This window comes from Hemiscyllium ocellatum, chromosome 34 (assembly GCF_020745735.1).
Source record: "Hemiscyllium ocellatum isolate sHemOce1 chromosome 34, sHemOce1.pat.X.cur, whole genome shotgun sequence".
Taxonomy (NCBI): Eukaryota; Metazoa; Chordata; class Chondrichthyes; order Orectolobiformes; family Hemiscylliidae; genus Hemiscyllium; species Hemiscyllium ocellatum.
Genome location: NC_083434.1, coordinates 33,713,131 through 33,734,043, shown reverse-complemented (window position 1 = coordinate 33,734,043; position 20,913 = coordinate 33,713,131). Strand labels below are relative to the sequence as shown.

Here is a 20,913-nt window from a genome sequence, read left to right as displayed (position 1 = left end):
TGGGTATTGGGTCCTTTGTCCTGGTGAGTTGTTGTCTGAGAGTGGCTGCTGGTTTGTGTGCTGTTATGAGTCCTAGTAGTCACAGCAGTCTGGCTGTGAGTTCAGAAATGCTCCTGATGTATGGGAGTGTGGCCAGTCCTTTGGGTTGTGGCATGTCACCATTTCGTTGTCTTTCCCTTAGGCATCTGTTGATGAAGTTGCGCGGGTATCTGTTTTTGGTGAATACCTTGTATAGGTGTTCTTCTTCCTCTTTTTTTTTGTAGTTCGGGTGTGACCCACCTCAGGCGACTGACTCTGTGGAGTTTGTACGTTCTCCCTGTGTCTGCGTGGGTTTCCTCTGGGTGCTCCGGTTTCCTCCCACAGTCCAAAGATGTGTGGGTCAGGTGAATCGGCCATGCTAAATTGCCCGTATTGTTAGATAAGGGGTAAATGTAGGGGTATGGGTGGGTTGCACTTTGGGTCAGTGTGGACTTGTTGGGCCGAAGGGCCTGTTTCCACACTAAGTAATCTAATCTTTCTTTAAAATCTTTTAACTTTGTGACAGTCCCAGCTTTAGTGGGGTTTGATTTCCACCGCACTAACCCAGTAAGGAGGATTTTGCATGGTTACCAAGACTGGGTGTGCTGTTGTTGTCAGTATCTGGACTGTTTCATCCCTTTTATTGATCTCTTATGGCAGAGACAAGATTAGTGTTGCTGGAAAAGCATAGCAGATCGGGCAGCATCCGAGGAGCAGGAAAATCAATGTTTCGGGCGGAAACCTGATAATGGGCTCCTGCTGGAAATATCGATTTTTTCCTGCTCAGATGCTGCCTGACCTGCTGTGCTTTTCCAGCAACACACATGCACTCTAATCTTGTCACTGAAGATACCTTGTATGGTGACAAAATGTCTGAAAACAAACCTTCCAGCTGACCAAGCGAACCTACATCCAAGTAACAGGTCTGTCTTAAGCAATTAGATACCTTAACCCTTTTTAGCTCTCAAATTTCCAACTTGAACATGAAGAAAATTCAAGCTATTACTTAGATGAATTTACATTACACTCTTGCATTGCAAGTGTATCAAAATCTGACCTTCAGCTTAATTTGAAAGATTCTCTATAGTGGCATCCATCTTTAATTGGAATTATCTAGTCTTTGGTTTATAGACTTTTGTTTGCATTAAAAAAAAATCATTTCTGATGTTTGCTGATTTGTTTCCCTGTGTTAGTGAAACTTTGAGTCTGTTGAGCTCTGGTAATGTTTTCTTCCCCTGCAGATATTTGCTCTAGTGCTTGATTCTGACAATCCTCAACGGTTTACTATTGAATACATCAAAGGACAGGTTTACAAGTACTCATCCACTGAAAGGTAAGAAGTTCTCTCTATCCTATTGTATTTGCTTTACGTTGGGTGCAAAGAGGAGCATGTCTGGTTTTCAGTTCCTGAAGAAACTTGCACAATGTTGTGATTCATTTTCTGAATGTTTTAACTTGTAAACTGAACTCCATGGAATTGTAGTCCTCTGTGCCAACGCAGTTCTAAGTTTTCAGCTCTTGAAGCAAAATGTCTTGCATGTAAATATGGACTTTAGTTTTCAGAAACACGCTCATTTGCAGTGACAAGGCAGAAACTGAGAGGCTGTGTGGCCCATCGTGTCTGTGCTCTTGCTGAAAGTACTATCAGTTAGTTGTACCTTCTGCTGTTTCTCCATAACCCTGGAAATCGCCTTTTTACAGTAGTGCTTTGACTTTTTTTTTGGTGGTTGCTATTGAATCTGCAAGAAGTTGCAAAGGATCATTGATCACTTGAGTAGGCAAAACTAATAGATGGAGTTCAGTGTGTGGACCTGTGCAATGATCTATTTCTGACATAGAATAGCTCCATTGTGGATCAGCAAAGAGTTCGGGATTTCAACTGCATAAATCACTTCAACTAGAAGGCAAGTCTGAAATATAAAGTTAATGGAAAGTTGACTTTTATTTCAAGGAGAAAGGTATCTGTTATGTAATGTCAGACAAGTTGTCGTTACATCTCTTTTGTTTTTAAGAGTATCACATTTGGGTCTGGACACCGAAACTTGATGATGCACGATAAATCCTGTGTATCAGGCAAATTTGTGGTTTGACAATCTGTGCCAAAAATAAGTAACAAAATTTGACATCCCCAGACACAAATCACATATATTGGCTATTTTAACAAGCTCTGTACTTAAAAATTTCATCACTCAGGGAAGGGGGTACAGGACAAATGACCAGAATGAAGTTGGTGTTAAATAGTGATGTTGCACAATCTAGATTTAGATCATTCCGCAAATCAGGAATGCAATGAGATTTTTAAATAATCCAAATGATTTGGGGTAGATAGAAATAATTTTCTTGTGTGTAGGAGCTGTAATCTAGAAGACCCCTGAAATTAGACCTAGACCTTTTAGTAATCCTATCTGGTAGCCCTTCATACAAAGGGTATTGACATTCTGGAACACTTGTAAAACTAAGTTCAATTAAAAATGTCAAAACTGACATTTATTTTTCACAAAGGTGGTGAAACTTGCAAAACAAATGCAGATAGAAGGAATTGAGAAATAGGTCAGCTATCACTGATTGGTAGAAAAGGCTGAACTGCTGTTTGGCCTAATTCAGTTCCAGTGTACTTTTCAGGAAGTGCATTCCAGATCAAACTTCATATCCTGTCCCCATGTCACCAGCCAACCAAAAAACAATACTGCCTATTATTTTCAATCTGTATTTTCTGTTGTTGACCTTGCTACCAGAGGAAAGCTTCTCATTATCTAGTTTGTTTAAAGAAAAAAACTCACTTGTAAATCAAAATGTAATAGATTTTATTTTCTCCTTGATCTTTTTCCAAGTTGAATCTTCCAATGTCTCTGATCGTCACATTTGTAAAATGCTTTGTCCCTGATGCTGTTTGGTAAATGTCGTCTTCCTACCTAGTGCTGAGAATTGTGGTCAGCAATCTAGTTTAACCAGTGGTTTATAAATATGTGCCAAACCTTTTGATTTTGCACTCTGAAACTATTCAGGGTTTGTAAATAGAGGCACAAGCTGCCTTTTACTGACTCAGTCTGCTGACTTTATGGGTTTGTGCATGAATTCTCAGGTTCTGTCTTCCTACACTCCTAAGATTGTGCGACTTAAACTGTGTCCTTATTTCTTCCTTCCTCTGTTGAATTTCTTCTGCCAGCTGTTTGCCTTTCTGTAATCTGTTGCTCATTTCTGACTAGTTTCTACATTTGCAAACTTGTTACAGAGCAAGTTTTCGAAGCCCAGTTCATTGTGTCAAAGAGCATGTATTTTTCAACTTTAAATATAGCTGCTTGTACGTACTTCTCCCTGTAGTTTCCAAGTTTGTTAGTGCAGCACTATTTTTTGCATTACAGCACATTTGGGGCTATAAAACGTTTGCTTCTAGTCTGATTTAGCTTCCCCAGTCTTCCTTGTATGTTACAGTGGCACCACTTTCTCATTCTGAAGTGGAAGCAGATTTTTCAAGTAAAGTTGTCTTTTTTTTAACTGACTTGATTGGCAAATCATTAAAGGTATGCTACCTGTATTAATCATTTGTGCACTGGAGGCAATTTTATTAGTGAAAAATTAATTCTAGAGAAATGATTATTGGGGAAAAGGTAAAAATGTTCAGGTTCCTCATGCCATTTTAAAGTGAAGACCTACATTGGGGAGAAAAAGTTTTTAGGTCTTCAGTTATCAGATTAACACGATGGCTTAAAAGGTTGAAATAATCATTGTGGACTTACCAGGTCAACTTTTAACTTTGTAGCATCATGTAAGATCAATACCTAGGCTTGTGTTACTAGCATGTTTATGCATGATTTATCCAACATTAAAATCCATGTTATTTATCATTGCTTTTTCTATATAAAGAACATTGGATAGTTGCTCAGGACTTATACTACAATATACAGAACAACCTCAGTTATCTGAGCGTCAATTATCCGAATTTCAGATTATTCGAGCAAGATCTCAAGCTCCTATAAAAGTGTTATCTGTTATCCCAACAATCAGTTATCTAAACACAATATTCTCCATCTGTCTCGTTCAGATAATCAACATTACTCTGTAAATCTAAACTTCTGTTACGTTTTTATAGGAGGAGTGTAATTTCTTAAATTGCAAGTCAAAAAAGGCTTAGATAAGAAAATGTATTACTTTTTTTTGTCTTTGAGCAATGATTTCCAGAATTCGGAGATGCAAAAAAACTCTTGCTTCACTTGTTCTGTCTCATGCTTGTTCTCCCGCTCGTCCTGCCCCCCAGCCGTCAGCCTATTAAAAACCAAAAGCCGCAACAACTTAGCGATTTTGCTGACATGTTTCCTTCCACAAGCGATAAGTTGGACTTTGTAAATTTTAAGTTACCAACCAAAGGACTTGATCTTTGAGTTGAATTTTTTTTTTAAAAAAAGCCAAAAGGAAATGGTATGGACTATGTTTGGAGCTGGATGAAGTTAATTATAAGATTGATTGAAGATTATTGTATGAAACTAAGGAATTGGTGTTGTAGAATTCTTTGACACTTTGGGTTCAACTGAGACTAAAACACCAGAATGGTTTAAAAGTTTCATTATTGACATCAATTCACTTAAATTTCCCAGATACAGAAGCTACTTTACCTCATTTCTGGAGTGTAATTCTATTAGCTCAATATGTTAGTCAGTGTCTGGCAATAAGGAGACAAGTTTTCATCATCAAACCACTTGTTTGCTCAGAATCATTGTAACCCGTGCATTCAGTTTTTTTCAAAGTCTCCTGAAGCCTGATGGTTGCTTGGCCTATTAATAATGGCGCTTTCTTTCAATTGCCTTCTCATGGTTTCAGTTAGCAGTTAGTGTTGTGTTGTTAATGTTGTTAGCTTGTTGCTTGCAGACAGTGACCTTTGAAAATGCAGCATTTATCTGTTTGCAGTAATAGGAGCCATGCTGCTGTTTGAACTTAATCAAATTTAACAATTTCCTTTTGCTCCTCTCGCACTGTTCCCAGTGTTACTTAGTGGATTGTTAATCTCAAGTTAGCCTGTTTGCAGTTTCATTGCATATGGGTTGTCATTCATCTGTTCATACTTTAATCAGATTTGTCTTTTTTTAACCAAGTATTTAAATTTAACCTGCTAACCCAAGGGTCTCAATTTAATTTCTTTCTTCTGTCAATTTTCTGATGAATTGCACCTCCATTAGTTCCTGTTTCACAGGAAACACTGTTTCAAGGTGCCTTCAAAAATCCCCATTCAGAGAATGCAAAATCCTTTGGCATTCATGATATAACTTATTCACTGTTCACCTTACATAAGTTAGAGGTTTATCTATCCAAATGGTTTGAAACCATAGTAATGTTCAGGACTAGATGGGACTGTTGCTGTTTGGTTGACCTTTTTTTGAGACTCTAGGTTGACCTTAAGGACCATTTTAAGGAACTTGGTAAAATGTAAATAAGGAATTTGAATAACTATGAAATATATGGTGATAGGCATACATTTTTATAACTAAAATTTTGTCTCCAATGCATCAATACTGAACAACTTTATCTTCCTTTCCTTTACTTAGAGACTCCTTAATGGCTAGCTTGCTAGATGGAGTAAGAGCTTCTGGGAACAGAGATGTGTGTGTCCGAATGATACCGACCCAGAAAGGGCAGAGATGGGGGCTGCTAAGTATGCCAGTTGATGAAGAAGTAGAAAGTCTACATCTTCGGTTTCTAAATGCTCCTCCAAGTAAGTGCATTTGATTTATCAAACCAGCAAGATTGTTCTTGGTGCATCTTTGCTGGTAACATCCATTGTTTTGGACGGCAGGCTATTGCGTTGTCGTTTTACTGCACTTCAGTTCTAGCTTTGTGCAGTGAGTTATAGTTGTCCCATAATATGCACTAACACATGCATAAACATTTTAATGTTTTTTTCTTTGAATGCACTAGAGTTTTGCACTATGAAGTTGTGTTTTGGCTTTTGAAAAGATGTTTGCACACTTGGCTTTGAAATGTCTGTCAGTCACTTCACAAACTCTCAGCACGAAGTTATTAAAATAACTTTGCAATTCATGCAGTGAGCTTTTTGGTGAATTATTCAGTAATTGTACTCAAGTTTCTTTAATGTTGCATTTCAGATGGCAGTTTTTCAGATGCGGTGTTCAGGTTTAATGCAAACATCTCATACAGTGGAGTTCTGCATGCAGTGACTCAAGACGTAAGAGCAATTTTCCTTAAGTCTTGTGAGTCTTTCAAATGTTTTGCGTGGCGTGGTAACTTTAAAGACAATTGCCTATTTTCTGCAGGGCCTTTTTTCTGAGAACAAAGAGAAACTCATTAATAATGCGATCACAGCATTACTGTCTCAAGAAGGTGATCAAACTGCTAATAATGCAGAACTGGAGAGCCAGTTTCAGGCTGTGAGACGGCTGGTTGCCTCGAAGGCTGGTTTTCAAGCGTTTACAAAACTTCCTAAGTAAGTAATCTACTTATTATGTCCTCACAAGTTTTAAAAGTTGTCTTGAAGGTTTTCTGTATGCAACATGTACAGATTTTGTCTGTGTAACCAAAACAGTAAAATAGCCATAAATCTGCTACAGTGAATGAGTCAACAGTTATAGGTACTGACTGGCTTAAACCAGGTACAGAGTGCGTGTGACACATCTGTAAATCCTGAACATGAATTTGGTTGGCATGTTTGCAAGTGTAGGTGGCTGTTGATACTATGGAAATGTAATAAGTATTTCACTGCGCTTATTCTCTGCAACGGCTCAAGTTTGTTTTTCTTTCTGTTCATGCATGTTATCAATACCTGTGACTGGAAGTACTGTTCCTTTTTTTAGTCTTATGCTGCTTCTAGATTATTTCACTTGTTACGCATTGCCATGTCCCTTTCTGTCAATGAATGAAGGCTTAATACAAACAGACCCAGCTTTTAACTGGCTCTATTTGACCAGTGTGACAATATATAATGTTTTCATATGGAACTCATGCAGCAGAAGCCTACATGATTGACAGAGGTATTGTCATGACTGTAAGGTAGAAATGAGGGAAAGCTCAATGTGGAGTCAACGGAGTAAAGTCAATAGGTGGCTTGTATGTAATACATTGTTCAGTTTGGTTATTGTTGAGAGGACATACTATTTCAGAAAGATTCACAGTAACATAATGACTAAGAACTAAGGTCTTGCAGCCACCTTTATAAAAATTAGTGCAGTCTTAGTGCTAATGTATTATGATGCAGTTTGTGATTAGTGATGAAGCAAGGACACTTACTTTATCTTCCCCTCAACTTCTGAGTCTAATGATCTCTATGGGAAAAACTTTGAACAGTTAATGTGCAATTGATAAATTTCTGTACATTTTCAGCTGACTTATGCTGGCAGTATTGTTTGGTTTGCAGATATTTTGAGCCATGGTGTTTCCTGTAGGTTTTGTCACTGTTTGTAACGTGTGACTTTTCCCCCTTTTTTTTACATCCAGATTTCGAGAGAGGCTTGGTGTGAAAACAGTAAAGGCTTTAAAAAGAAACCATGATGGTGTTACACATGCTGCCATTGACATGTTGTGTGCTCTGATGTGTGTAAGTGTCGTGTAATGTTAAATTTTATTCTTGTCCCCTCTAACCCAGCGATACTTGCTTGCAAAATAATCAAAATGTTAAGTAAAATTGGTCTCTCTTTTCTGTGCAAATAGTGGTCGAATAACCCTACCATTTTCCCAATATATTGCAGTTTAAACAGTCCTAGAAAGTGGCTGGTCAGCCTAACAGGCCTGTGCTGGCTCTTTGAAAGAGCTATTCTATTAGTACTGCTTCTTGCTTTCCCAGAAAACTCCAACTTTTAAAGTATTTATTCAGTGTCCTTGCTTCTCCCACCCTGTTGGGTAGAATGTTTCTAGATCATAAGTTGCTGTGTATATATTTTTAAAATAAGTCTTCCCGAGGCAGCTTTTTGCTGTTAGACTTGGATTTGATTAGATTTTAGATTAGATTGCCCACAGTGTGGAAATAGGCCCTTCGGCCCAACAAGTCTGTACTGACCTTCCGAAAAGTAAGCCACCTAGACCCATTTCTTTCCAATTAATACACCTAACACTATGGGCAATTTAGCCTTTCCAGTTCACCTGACCTGCATATCTTTGGATTCTGGGAGGAACCGGAGCACCGGAGGAAACCCACGCAGACATGGGAAGAATGTGCAAACTCCACACAGGCAGTCACCTGAAGCTGGAATCAAACCTGGTTTCCTAGCGTTGAGAGGCAGCAGTGCTAACCACTGAGCCACCGTGCCATTCCGTGTGCTCTGTATGTTGACCTCATTGCCAGAGAGAGAGAGTTTCTTCCTGTATCTGCTGGAACAAAACACTGAACACCTCTGCTGTTTAAAATAAAGTTTAATTGAGTAATCGCAGCTTCTCTTGTTTCTTTACACAACTGGAATTCTTCATCTCTGCAACTAGGAAGTAAATTGAGGGTGGAAGGAGGAAGATAGACAATGGTGACAACTACTATAAAGTTCTAGATCTGTTTCAAAACTGTAAACTTTACCCCCCTCCCATCTCTTATCATCTTGTTCTGACATTTAAAATTTCTACTACTTGCTCTTTGTTTCCCAATGTACTGAGGGGAAAGTCATCATCACAATTAAAGCTAGAACAGCACTTATGTACCGTATTGCCTTCTATGAAGAAAATCTTGCGGAGTGTGTTGGATGGTATAGGTTGGAGCAAAATGGACTTAGCTGTCCATCGTCCTTTCCACCTAGCCGCTCTACCCTCCCCTCCGACCTTTCATTAACCCCCCCCCCCCCACAACCCCACCTGCGTCTAACAATAGCCTTCCTAGCTATCCAGCCTCCAATTTATATCTCAGCACCCTCCTGACATTCCTGATGAAGGGCCTCTGCCTGAAGTGTTGACTCTCCTGTTCCTCGGAGCTGCCTCAGCTGCTGTGCTTTTCCAGCGCCGTGCTTTTTGACTCTGATCTCTGGGATCTGCAGTCCTCACTTTCTCTTGGTTTGTGACAAGTAGATGCATTTAAGAAATTACTTTGAGGTGATTTAAATTGATATTTTGCGCAAAGACTGAAATCTCTCAACTTTGTCTGGAAATCTTGCGTCTCTGCATTCATGAATATGTGCAGTTCTAATTGGTTTTCTTTAGGAGGTTCAAAACATTTGCCTGCCTCCCAATTTAGTGTGTGTGTGTCCATCCCATACCTGTAAAGATTCTTAAATTTATTGCCATCAGTGCTTTAATTTATTAATAGTGCATGTCTTGGAATAGTATAATTTTGAAGTTCATTTAGTTTTTTGAAACGTTAATGACTTGTTTAATTTTGTTGAATTTAGCCTATGCATGATGACTATGATTTGAGACAAGAGCAGCTGAACAAAGCATCACTTCTCTCTTCAAAGAAGTTTTTAGAAAATTTACTTGATAAATTCAATGCCCATGTGGTAAGTCTGTTTTATATTATGTGGTGAAACTTCATAGTTTTTGGTATTTATCTTGTAACATTATGCTACCATGTTTTAGAACTACAAACAAATGTCATATGCCACATTGTCGCATTAATAAAAAAAAGTTGAACTGCAAAGGCTGTTCAGAATGCCAGAGAATTCCTAGAGGCCTGGCACTCCAACCACAACGCCATAAACAAACACACAGATGTAGATACCATCTATCAACTCCTTCCCCCCCCCCCCCCCCCAAGAAAACGAACAGGAAATGACATCACCACAAACCCCAGGAACCCCATCCAGGACAAACACAAAGAGAAAGCAGGAGACAACAGCGTCGCTTCACTTGGAGATCGCCACTGATGTTACCTAGCCAGGTAATGAAACATCTGGATGTCAAACCTACAGCTCAGCAAGCAAACCTACACCCTAAAGCTGTTCAGAATGCCATATCCAATATTCTCATTTAATGCAAATTGTTTAATAGTACACATTTTAAGTTTTGGTGACCTTATGGATTCATGCTTTTGCTTATTTACATGCAGAAACAAATCTAATTCTTTCTAATTCAATCGTGCATGGTCCAGTGGATGATTGGATGAATTGATAGGAGTCCACAAACTGTCAGAACTCTTCTGTGGAGGAAATCCAGCCCCAGTATTCCCGAGTGATCAATAATGTGAAAGTTTAATTAAGCCACTGGTGGTTTTGCCTAGTTCTACCCAATTGTCTAACTTGGGTTAAAAGAATGCCCACCAGGTTCTTTCTTTAACAATAAAATATTGAATCTAACTTTTTAATGGCAGTAGAGAAATATGAATTGCTAACACATTTTAGAAGTTGTGCGCACTCAAACAAAATATTAAATGGGGAGGACAAAAAAGTGCACTGTTCTTGCATCAACATTGATCACTGACTATTGAGTTTTCTTTTTGATTTCTTGCATTGCAGGTATACTGATTTGTTTTTCTTTCACTGAGTTTTTTGCCTTTTCAGCGCCTCTGCAGGTGGTTTACCTGTTCCCTTTTCAAGGAATTTGGCAAAGGGTGAGGCAGAGTCGCTAACCACTAAGGATTTCATTTCTTTTCTCCACATGGGGGAGAGAGAGAGAGATGGTTGCTTTGCAGGCCGCAGGTTTTGGCCCAGGAATCAGTCGAGCAGTTATTACTTTGCTGAGCCCACCTAATCCTGAAACAACTGGTTCCAATTGGGGGAAAAAAAATCAAAAGACCTGTCTCTGCAAAATTGCCCTGAATGCACATGTGCAGTCACCAGTGCTATTCTGCCTAGAGTTCTTACTCATTGCTTAAACAAGATAACATTATATACAATTGTGTATTTCAGTAACTTTTAAAACTGCAAATACCTTCTTAAACAATTCCCTTGGTTTAAAACAGGATCAGTTCTCACTTTGCCTTCAGTCCAATTTTACTCAGTGGTGACATGTTTAGGAAAAACATAATCTGTTGAGATTTAAATACGATTAAAAAATATTGGACCCAGGAAAGGGAGCCCTCTTCTACACATGGCAATATTTTTGTGGGATCACTGCTTTTGGAAAATCTCTCATTTTCATGCCTAGCTTTCTACAACAATCTGCTTTGTAAGCCTGATCCTACTCGAGAACAGTAGATAAACGTGAGGAGCCTGCCATTTGGGCACCAGGATTCCCAAGTCACTGCTTGTTGTTGGGTAGCATCATAAATTATGCAAATGATGCTCAGGAATACAATGCCAATGAGAAATATCACGGATTATGGGCTCAGTGTTACTTTACAGCAGTTTCACTTTAGATCAGTCCAGGAGAATATTTGCATGCACTCTCGTTAACAGTACCTAACTTGTACGAAAGCTATGACACAGGAAGTGGTATGATTTGAATCAGACTTGAGAATAGCTATGAATAGGTCTTCAGACAAGGAGATGGCACTGAGAGATAGAGGAAAAATTTTAGTGAAAGAAAAATGTCTGTAAAGAGCAGGTGGTCATGTTGAAAATAACCTTCTAATAAAAATCACATTTAATAGTTTGCACTGGGTGTGTTCACCCCTGGCAAATCCTTGCACAACATTCACCTGATATGTACATGCGTGTGTACACACAACTGGTAGTGTTCACCTTGTAATTGTGATGGTTGCCATTCTTCTTCACTGGTTTTAAAGTGACACACTGGATGTTGAAACTTTTGAAATCAGTTTTACTTTTGATTCTGCTTTCAAGTAGTATGGTGGGTGAAAATGGCTGAATGGAAAACATGTGGCCTTTATTTTCAATTAATGGCCCATAAGTGTCATCTCACGTTATTGACAATAAGTCTCAAGTGCAGGAGGAAGATGGGGCTTTGGTGGTGGTTGGGGGGGGGAGGGAGGGGAGGGGTGATACTTTAACGTGGATAGAGGATTGATTAACAGGAGGAAGCAGACAGTGGGTGTAAACGTATTATCAATTATACTTTCAAGTTGGCAGGCGGTGACTGGTGGAGTGCCAAAAGGTTCAGTGCTGAGGCCTCAGTTATTTGTAATCTACATTATTCTGTCTCCGTCCAAGTAATGCATATAACCCTAATTGCTAGTCATTTAAAACTAGGTGGAAAAGTAAGCTGTGGGCAGGGCATAGTTTACAAATACATATGGACTGATTAAGTGAATGGGCAGCAGGATGGTCGATGGATTATAATGCCAGGAAATGTGCACTTATTCACTTTGGTCTTAAACTAGCCAAAACAGAATTTTATTTTAAAGGATATGAAACTCAAGTGTTCGAGACACTTGTGTGCTTTTGCAAGGTATGCAGCAAACAATTGGGAAGGCACATGGCATGTTGTTGTATAAATGTTTTGGAGGACAGGAATAAAGATCCTGTTGCAATTGTACAAGGTTTTGGTGAGACCACATCTGGGGTATTATGTTCAGTTTTGGTCTCACATTTCAGAAAAGATGCATTTGGAGGCAGTACAGAAAATATTCACCAGGTTATTCCCTGAGATTGGGGTAGTCCTGTGGTGAGAATGAGAAAATTGGGTTGACATTCTCTTCTCATTAGAAGAATGAGAGGTGATCTCCTGGAAACAAAGGAACTTGACAGGGTAGATGCTGTGAAATTGTTTCCATTTGTCATTGAATATTAAATGTTGGCAATATGTCATAAGTGGCTGATCATTTAAGAATGGCATGAGGAAAATCTCATCAATGGGAATCTTTGGAATTCTGAGACACTCAGGATTAGGGAGTTGCTATTGCTGGCTGAACAAACTTCAAACTCTGGACAGATTTTTGGTGTCTCGGGCAATTCTAGGGATATGGAGAGTGGGGATATTGAAATGGTGTAGCAGACTCAACGGGCCATGTGATGTTTCTGCCTCTTCCATGTCGAATCAATCCTCTGGTCCCATGTTCAAGTGGCTTCTTATCTGACTTGATGTTAAATGTCAGTGGCTGCTTTGGCACCTAAATGTCTACTTTTTTGAAGTGGAGCTCAGAATAAGGTCTGGCCCATATTTTGTTCTGTTATTAGCCCATGAATATTGGCCAAGTTTTGCACCCTTTCCTACCCGGAAAACTTGAGTTTGAATTTGGGATTTTCCTAGTTGTTTAAATCTACACTTAGCATGTTATTAATTATCTGCAATAAAAACAAATTACTGGAGAATCTCGGCAGGTCCAGCAGCCATGGAAAGAGTTAATGTTGAGTCTTGTGACCTTTCAGAATGGATAACATTTAAGAAAGAGTGGATCTATCTTGATGAAGGTGGGGTGGGGGGGGAGAAAGGAGTGAGGGGATAAGTGGCGATGGAGCCCAAAGAAAAGATTAAGTAAAGGGATAATTATCTGTGACCAAGCAGCTTTTTTTTGCTAATCAGTAACATCAGTCCATTACTGTGCTCATGATCTTCGATTCTTTTCTCTGCAGGATCATGGGACAGGGGCATTGGTGATTAGTTCTCTTCTGGATTTTCTTACCTTTGCCCTTTGTGCTCCATATAGTGAGACAACTGAAGGGCAGCAGTTTGATATGTTGTTAGAAATGGTAGCAGATGTTGGAAGAACTCTGTTCAAACTTTTCCAGGTATGTCTTTCCCAGTGTAAAGATTTCTTGTAAAATTTAACTTTTGCAGCCTGAGAAAGAACTTGGATAGTCCAGTAGCTTGAAACTTTTTTTTTATCGAGACATGACGACTATCCATGTTGGTCTCCGCAGTCGACAAGTAACTAGATTACTGCTGAAAAAGGAAGACCCCCTTTTGTTGAATGCTTTTATTGTGTGCTCATCAGGACACTTGCAAGAAATACCAAAATAAATCATCTAACTGGTATTTTCTCCATGGTAATACTTTGGTCAATCAATCAGCATTCTCTTCTCATACTGTATAAGTGTTGCTTTCCCTTAGTCTTCCTTGCAATTTGTCCTGACGAGTGCAAAACTAAAAATCTTTTTTTAAAAAAAGATGACTTTCAAAAATATTCAAGATCCGTTCTAGCGAATGATTATTAAGTAGAATATAAAATATTAAAATGAGCAAAACTGTAAGATAATTCTACATGTATGGATGGAAGGAAACTCTAGCATGGAATGTTTGGCACCATCTCCGATGCTAATTCAACAAGAGCCACAAAGACCATGTTTTCTGTACAGAGAACTTTACGATGTTGAAAATTGCTGATGGATGGAGCTTTCTGCATGGATTATTTTACACTCTCAGCTGGACTTTAGACCATGATTTCAGACCTGACATGAATTCTTGAATAAAATTCTTGGGTAGAGATTCAATTGATTTGTGTATTGCTAAATGGCAATTGTTTCTCATGAATTGCAGGACTCATGCCTATGTTTAAAGGTGGTATTGAGTAATCTGTTTTCTTTTCATTTAGCATCCTTCCATGGCTATTGTGAAGGGCGCAGGATTAGTTATGAAAGCTATAATAGAAGTGAGTATTACAATAAGATTATTGTCTATAATACAATATTACACTAAACCACCTCACTTCTGCCTTTCTCAACCTACCTATATCTAATTTGATTCATGACTTCTCAGATCATTAAATGAGCAGAAATTTCCAACAATTAAGAGTCCAACCACTGACTTTTAGGACACAGTCTCAGCCTGAACACACATGTTTGCAATCTCTGTCCTACATGAGCCTCACAGGCCTGCTTGCCTACTTCCACCTGTCATATTGCCTGACTCTGCTGTAGACCTACCAACTGCTGAAATCCTCATTGTGCTCTAGACTTACTATTCCAGTGGTCTCCTGTCTGGTCTTCTACCTTTTGTAAACATAAGCTTGTTCAATGTTTGTCACCTCACCCTAATTCTGAATTCTATCGATTCTTCCTTATCTTTGTTGACTTAGGAATAGGTGTAGGCCATCTGGCTCATTGAACCTGCACTACCATTCAAGATGACCATGGCTAATTTTTATCTCCGTATCATATTTCTGTTCTCTCTCCCCATACCCCTTGACTTCTTTTTAGCCTCTAGAATTCTATGCATTTTATTTTCTAAACTCATTCAGTGACATGGCCTCCACCACTTTCTGTAGTAGACAACAAGTTCATCACCCTCTGAGTGAAGAAATTGCTCAGTGTCTCAGTCTGAAATGGTCTACCCCATATCCTGAGACTGTGACCCCTTATTCTGGACCCTTGGCTAATTGAAACACCGTTCATGCCAGCCTGTTCAGTCCTGTCAGAACTTTACATGTTCCAATGAGATCATCTATCTTCTGCGCTCCAGTGAATACAGGTCTGTTTGACCCAATCTCCCGTATGACAAAACTGCCATCCCGGAGCCAGTCTAGCAAACCTAGACAAAATGGTCAGAATGAGAGAATTTGGACTCCTCTGAGGACATGGGCCATTTTGCTGCAAGGCAAATGATCTTTTTTGCTACAGTGGCTCTATGGCAAGTGCAACGTCTGTTGTGTAAGGAGATCAAAGCTGCATGTAATGCTTCAGGTGTAGTCTCTCCAAGGCCCTATGAAGCTGCAGTACAACTTCCTTATTCTGTACTTGAACCCCTTTTCTGAGAAGGCCAACATAGGATTTACCTTCATTACTACTTGCTGTGCTTTTTTTGCTTTCAGTGACTGATACATAGACGCCCCTTTAATGTAAATGATAAATTGGGAAATGATGAAATAATATTCTGTCCTGTTTTTCTAAAGTGGACAAATGCCTATCTGGTTTGGCAATATCGCATCTACAAAATTCCACTCTTCCTATTCAAATTGCAGCATGGCCTCCTGAGCCTGTTCTACTTGAGAGCCTTCTCTGGTTATTGTACTTGTTCAGTTTTCAACATTGAGAGTTACACTTGCCGATGTCTGTCTAGGCTATTCTCCCCACACATTTCCATCTTTGAGAAGTTTTCTGAAGATTACTGGAGATGCAATCTTAAGCTTTCACTTACCTGCCTTAATATTTCAAAGTGACTCGTAAATTTTGTCTATGGTTACTGTGAAGCACCTAGAGAGGTCTTCCTACATTCATGATTTGTGTATACGTGTGCATACCTGTTAAATTTTGCTCTGTTAGTATGCATGCAGAATAGCTATTAATTTTCAATTTGTCGGCTATTTGAGAATCGGAACAAGTTGTAGAATTTTGTTTGCCATGGGAAAATTCTTAAATCTAATTCACAGCTATCTTTGTAAGCAACTACCCATTTAAAACCCAAACACAGAGGATTTCTTTACTGCAGAACGCTTTTGAGGCTGAGTTAAGTATGTTCAAGGCTGAGAGAGTCAGATTTTTAATCAGTAAGGGAATGAGATATTAAGCAGCTAAGTGGAATTAAGGATTATTGGATTAGCCACAATCTCATTGAATGGAAGAACAGCCTTGATGGGCTGAATCTCTGACTTAATTCTGTTCCTATGTCTTTAGGCCTTACCGATACCACCTTATTTGGTAATAAATTACCAGAAATCTTTGTCTGTAATAGGTAAATTGTTTGCTGTAGGATGTCACTTGTGATTGAACCAGGTTGTCCAAAAACCTGGCAGCAACAATTCACCAATATGTGGACAGCGTCCCATCTGGGCCCTGCCCTGAAAATCTCAGTTGCTGTATGTTTTATTCAAGAGCAGGAATTATGACGCTTCATGTCCTATGCTGTCTCTGTATTGTGCTGTATGCTTCAGACAATTAAGTGCAGGGAAAATCTGTTGGTTATTTCTTTATGAACAATTCTTGTATGGAATGAGCTGCCGGAGGATGTGGTGGAGGCTGGTACAATTGCAACATTTAAGAGGCTTTTGGATGGGTATGTGAATAGGAAGGGTTTGGAGGGATATGGGCTGGGTGATGGCAGGTGAGACAAGATTGGGTTGGGATGTCTGGTCGACATGGACGGGTTGGACCGGAGGGTCTGTTTCCATGCTGTACATCTCTGACTCTATAATTAAATTTTTATTTTTTAAACTGGTGATATAGTATCAAAATGTTAAGATGTGGATATATTAATTGAGCTGTGTTGGCTGAAAATTCAAATCCGCTCCAGTGAATTCTTCTCTAGTCCAATTAGCTTTGTGTGGGAGGGTATGAAGTCCAGTGGATATGATGATTGTGGCAGTACAGTTCATTTGGTTTTCACTAGTTGATATTGAAGAGTCAGGCATAATGGGGTAAAAGGAAATTTCCATTTTTAAAAAATGGTTGCATTTCACTTTACTGAAAACTCATTTACAAACAAACCAAATTTATTTTCTTCCCAACAAGGAAGGTGACAAAGAAATTGCTACAAAGATGCAGGAGCTTGCCTTAAGTGAGGGTGCCCTACCCCGCCATTTACATACATCAATGTTTACAGTTAGTACAGATCAGAGGATGTTAACTAACAGGTATGTATAATATTTTACCAGAGTATTGTTTGCTATGCATATAGTTTGTTCATTAAAGAAAATGAAAAATTAACTCTGCTCTTTCAGGCAGTTAAGTAGACATTTGGTGGGTCTTTGGACAGCAGAAAATCCAACAGCGTTGAATTTACTGAAACGCATTTTGGTAAGTAATTTTAAATGATCTGCACTTTCCAAACTTTGAACTAAGGAGGATTGAGTCACACCTCTACATCTTTCAGATTAATATTGGCTGTAATCCTGATGTCTTCACGAATTTGGTTTGGTCTCCACTGTTGGATGCTTTAGTGTTTTTTGTTGTTTGTTTGAGCCATGTCAAGAGCTCTATTTATGTAACCGATGCAGCAGGGTTCCACAGCTGTGCTTTTAAAATCCTTTGTAATTGGTTCAAGGTCATCTTATGACTCCTGTGGCAGACTGTGGTAGCAACCTCAGCACCACAGATTACTGATGCAGTTAGATGGAAAGGATATTGCCACATACCAGGCTGTTCATTATCTGCCATATTGATGAGGATCCATATAAATATTTTCCTGGATTGAAGAACAGTGATTAAGGGTAGCAGAGAATTCTCTACATAGGCCTTTCCTCAGATGGTCCATTAAAGTGGATAAAAAGTAGGAATGTTCCCTATGGTGTACTTTTCAGGCCTTTGGTTAGAAAAATAAAAACAAACTATTGGAATACCTCCCTGTAGAAGAGCTACATGGACGGGTGTAATCAGAAAAAGGAAGTTAAGGAACTAGAATGGACAGAAGCTAAGTAAGAGTCATCCCATTTGCTGATTTTTTTTTTTGTTTTCTTTTTAAGGTGTTCGCCCCCCCCCCCCCTCCCCCACACACCCATCACCTCTGGACGGGGCACACCTTAGTAATGAAGAACATTGTGTGTGTCTCCACTTCTCTAGATTTGGAATTGTTCTGAGGGCCAGAAGTTGAGGGTAGTTATTCTGATACCCTCACTTGTCCTAAATTTGGACCAAGCTCAGTGTACTGGTTCAAAGTTTGCCATTCCTCAGTCAGAAATGGAGGAGTCAACAAATGTTTTCCATTGAAAGGTCAGTGGTCAGTAAATGTGATCCTTTGCAGTTTAAAGGCTTCAGTTAGGGTTAGGTTGGACCATCTTGCTGAGTCAATGTTCTTTGTTTTGTGTATTTAATTGGAAGGATTGATTGGTTCTCCAACTAATTTGCATCACCCGATCTAATTACATCCTCAAACGGGTAGAGAATTAAACATTAAAGTACTTCTCGTTAGTTTAGACTAATCACAAACAAAGAAGGGATTTTGAAAACATTTCAGTATTGTTTTGCTAGGATTTTCTGGCTTTTTTTTTGAACAGAATTAGGTGAGTTTGGGGTTTGGTGATGGTGTGATATTTTGACTTTGAAACATGCCTATTTCTATCTGTATGTGCATTTCATATTCCCAGATTTTAACAAACTTATTAAGAATTTGAGTATTGCTGTAAAGAGACCATCTGGTATGGAATTATCATTTATAGAATATCTTTTGGCATTTTTTTATTTCTGTTCTGAGTGCAAGTCTAAATGCTTCAACAGCATGTCTCCTTTTTCATTAATCACAATTTTAATAACTGGGCAATATTTAATGTTAAGACTGAGAATTTTGCCTTGTTTTCAGCCAACAGGCTTACTAGCATACCTTGACAGCGCAGAGCTAGTACCAGAAAAAGAAATTGACAGGATGCATATCCGGGATAATGTAAAAATTGCAACAGTAAGTACAGAAAATAGATGGCTTGCTTTCAACATATCACTCAAACTTCTGGAGAAAATTACTCTGAAAAGTAAGGTGAGGAGATGAGAAAGGAGTTGAATTACCTTATTTGGCTGGAAAATAGCAGAGTGACTGAATAATCAATCCTGATACAGACACCTGGACCAATAATGGAGGGAATATAAATTGCCATGTCTGATTTGAATTCTAGATGAAAAAAAAAGTCAAATTGTTATTTCATTTGTTGGATTTGGATTCAAACTCAAGTGGTTTGCCAATTACCTTTTTTAAGGAATGCAACCTTGCTGTCCTTGTTCTTCCAGCCCAACAGGAATAGCACTTTGTTCACTCCTTGCTCAAGTGACCTAGCAAGCCACTTAGTTATATTAAACTAACAATAGTTCTTCAAGATGACTGGCCCTGTCTAGAAATGCCAGCCATTGTTCCATAGTTGAGTTCAAAATTAAACTAGGGAAACTCTCAAATTTTTTTAATAGATATTTTTATTGAAGGAAAAGGAAATTTTAAAAACTTTTTTTACAAACTTAGAAAATAACAATTTTTAAAAAATTTTGCCTTGACCACTCCAACTCAGGAGGCGACTGACCAACATCCAGATGCTCTGGCTCTCTCTCCTCTGCATCATTGTTTTAAGGGCCAATTCCAGACCTGCACAGTTCAAGGCCTTTTTTTTTTCTTGAGACGCACTTAGTTTTTAACCCAATATATCAACTGTATCCTTTTGTTCTTAGGTCTTATCCCTGCTATCTGTTATGTCACTCATCTGCTTGTAATTAAAAATTTGAAAAATGCGGATTTCTTGCAAGTATTTTGTTCCATGTCATGTGTTGTGCATTTCTCAGTTATGGTACTTGAATTTCAACAGGATCAGTATGGTAAACTTGGTAAGGTCCCAGAATGGCAACGAAAGGCTGGAAGAGCTGCTAAAGAGGTAGAGAAATTTGCCAAAGAAAAGGTTGATTTACTTTTGTTGCACTGGAGAGACAGAATGGGCATTGCTCAAAAGGAGGTAAATGTTTGATTATATTTTTCTATAGAAAGTAAATTAGCTAAGTGCATTCGATTACTTCAATTTATTAATGTCAGAAGGGCTATAACAGAATACTCCTATTTGCTATTTAGTAATGCATTCCATAAGTTTTCTAAAAAAACACTTATCCACAGCTGTGATGTGCAATTAAATGTTTGGGAGAGGAAATTGTGGAATATCAGGATTAGAATCTTAGAATATGGTTAGTGCTGCACCTGACTCCTTAATACTTCATTTGTTGAGATTTTGTCAGCAGTTCTTTTTGCCAACACCTTGCTCTTTTTTCCTGCTCCATCTTCTTCCATACCACCACTCTATTCCCCCTTCCTCCCTATCCCTCTTGTTCTGCGTGCACTGTTCTAGCTTCAATAACCCCGAGTATCAGCCTAGCCCAATTTTGTGACCTTTGATCTATTACAACTTTTTCCACTGATCTCATGTGTAATACTACCTTGTAAATGTGTCACTACTCATGAGGCATGGAAAGAATGGTTTCTTCTGAATTAAGTCCAAAACTAAAGGGCATTTGAAAAAACTCAGATTGCCTTTTTAGGACAAAGATTAGAATTGTACTGTGTGCGTAATTTTCCTGCCTTCAGAAGTTTATGAAGGTGGGGTTATTGTATGCTGTTTAATGTGACGTTCAGTTCTTCTCAGGCAAGGCAATCTAAGGCTATGAGGAGTAGGTGGGAACGTGGAATTGAAATATACTGGGTGCAGATTTAATTGCAACTTTCTATAGGGAACTGGGTGTATTCAGACGAACCTCAATTATCCAAAAGACACAGGCGGGGAGTATTTCGCTTAGTTAGTCTGATAACCTAGTT

General features: G+C 38.8%; 1 protein-coding gene across 2 annotated transcripts in view; it reads left to right on the top strand.

Annotated features, from left to right (window-relative positions):
* LOC132832109 (dnaJ homolog subfamily C member 13) overlaps nt 1-20,913 on the top strand; it is a 134,274-nt gene that overhangs the window by 36,057 nt on the left and 77,304 nt on the right. For both annotated transcript variants that reach the window (XM_060849821.1, XM_060849822.1), the window contains exons 9-20: nt 1,260-1,351; nt 5,556-5,722; nt 6,114-6,193; nt 6,282-6,451; nt 7,459-7,558; nt 9,327-9,434; nt 13,347-13,502; nt 14,306-14,362; nt 17,157-17,278; nt 17,366-17,441; nt 18,940-19,035; nt 19,922-20,065. In XM_060849821.1, the coding sequence (XP_060705804.1) occupies nt 1,260-1,351; nt 5,556-5,722; nt 6,114-6,193; nt 6,282-6,451; nt 7,459-7,558; nt 9,327-9,434; nt 13,347-13,502; nt 14,306-14,362; nt 17,157-17,278; nt 17,366-17,441; nt 18,940-19,035; nt 19,922-20,065 (1,368 nt within the window). The remainder of the gene's footprint in view (nt 1-1,259; nt 1,352-5,555; nt 5,723-6,113; nt 6,194-6,281; nt 6,452-7,458; nt 7,559-9,326; nt 9,435-13,346; nt 13,503-14,305; nt 14,363-17,156; nt 17,279-17,365; nt 17,442-18,939; nt 19,036-19,921; nt 20,066-20,913) is intronic.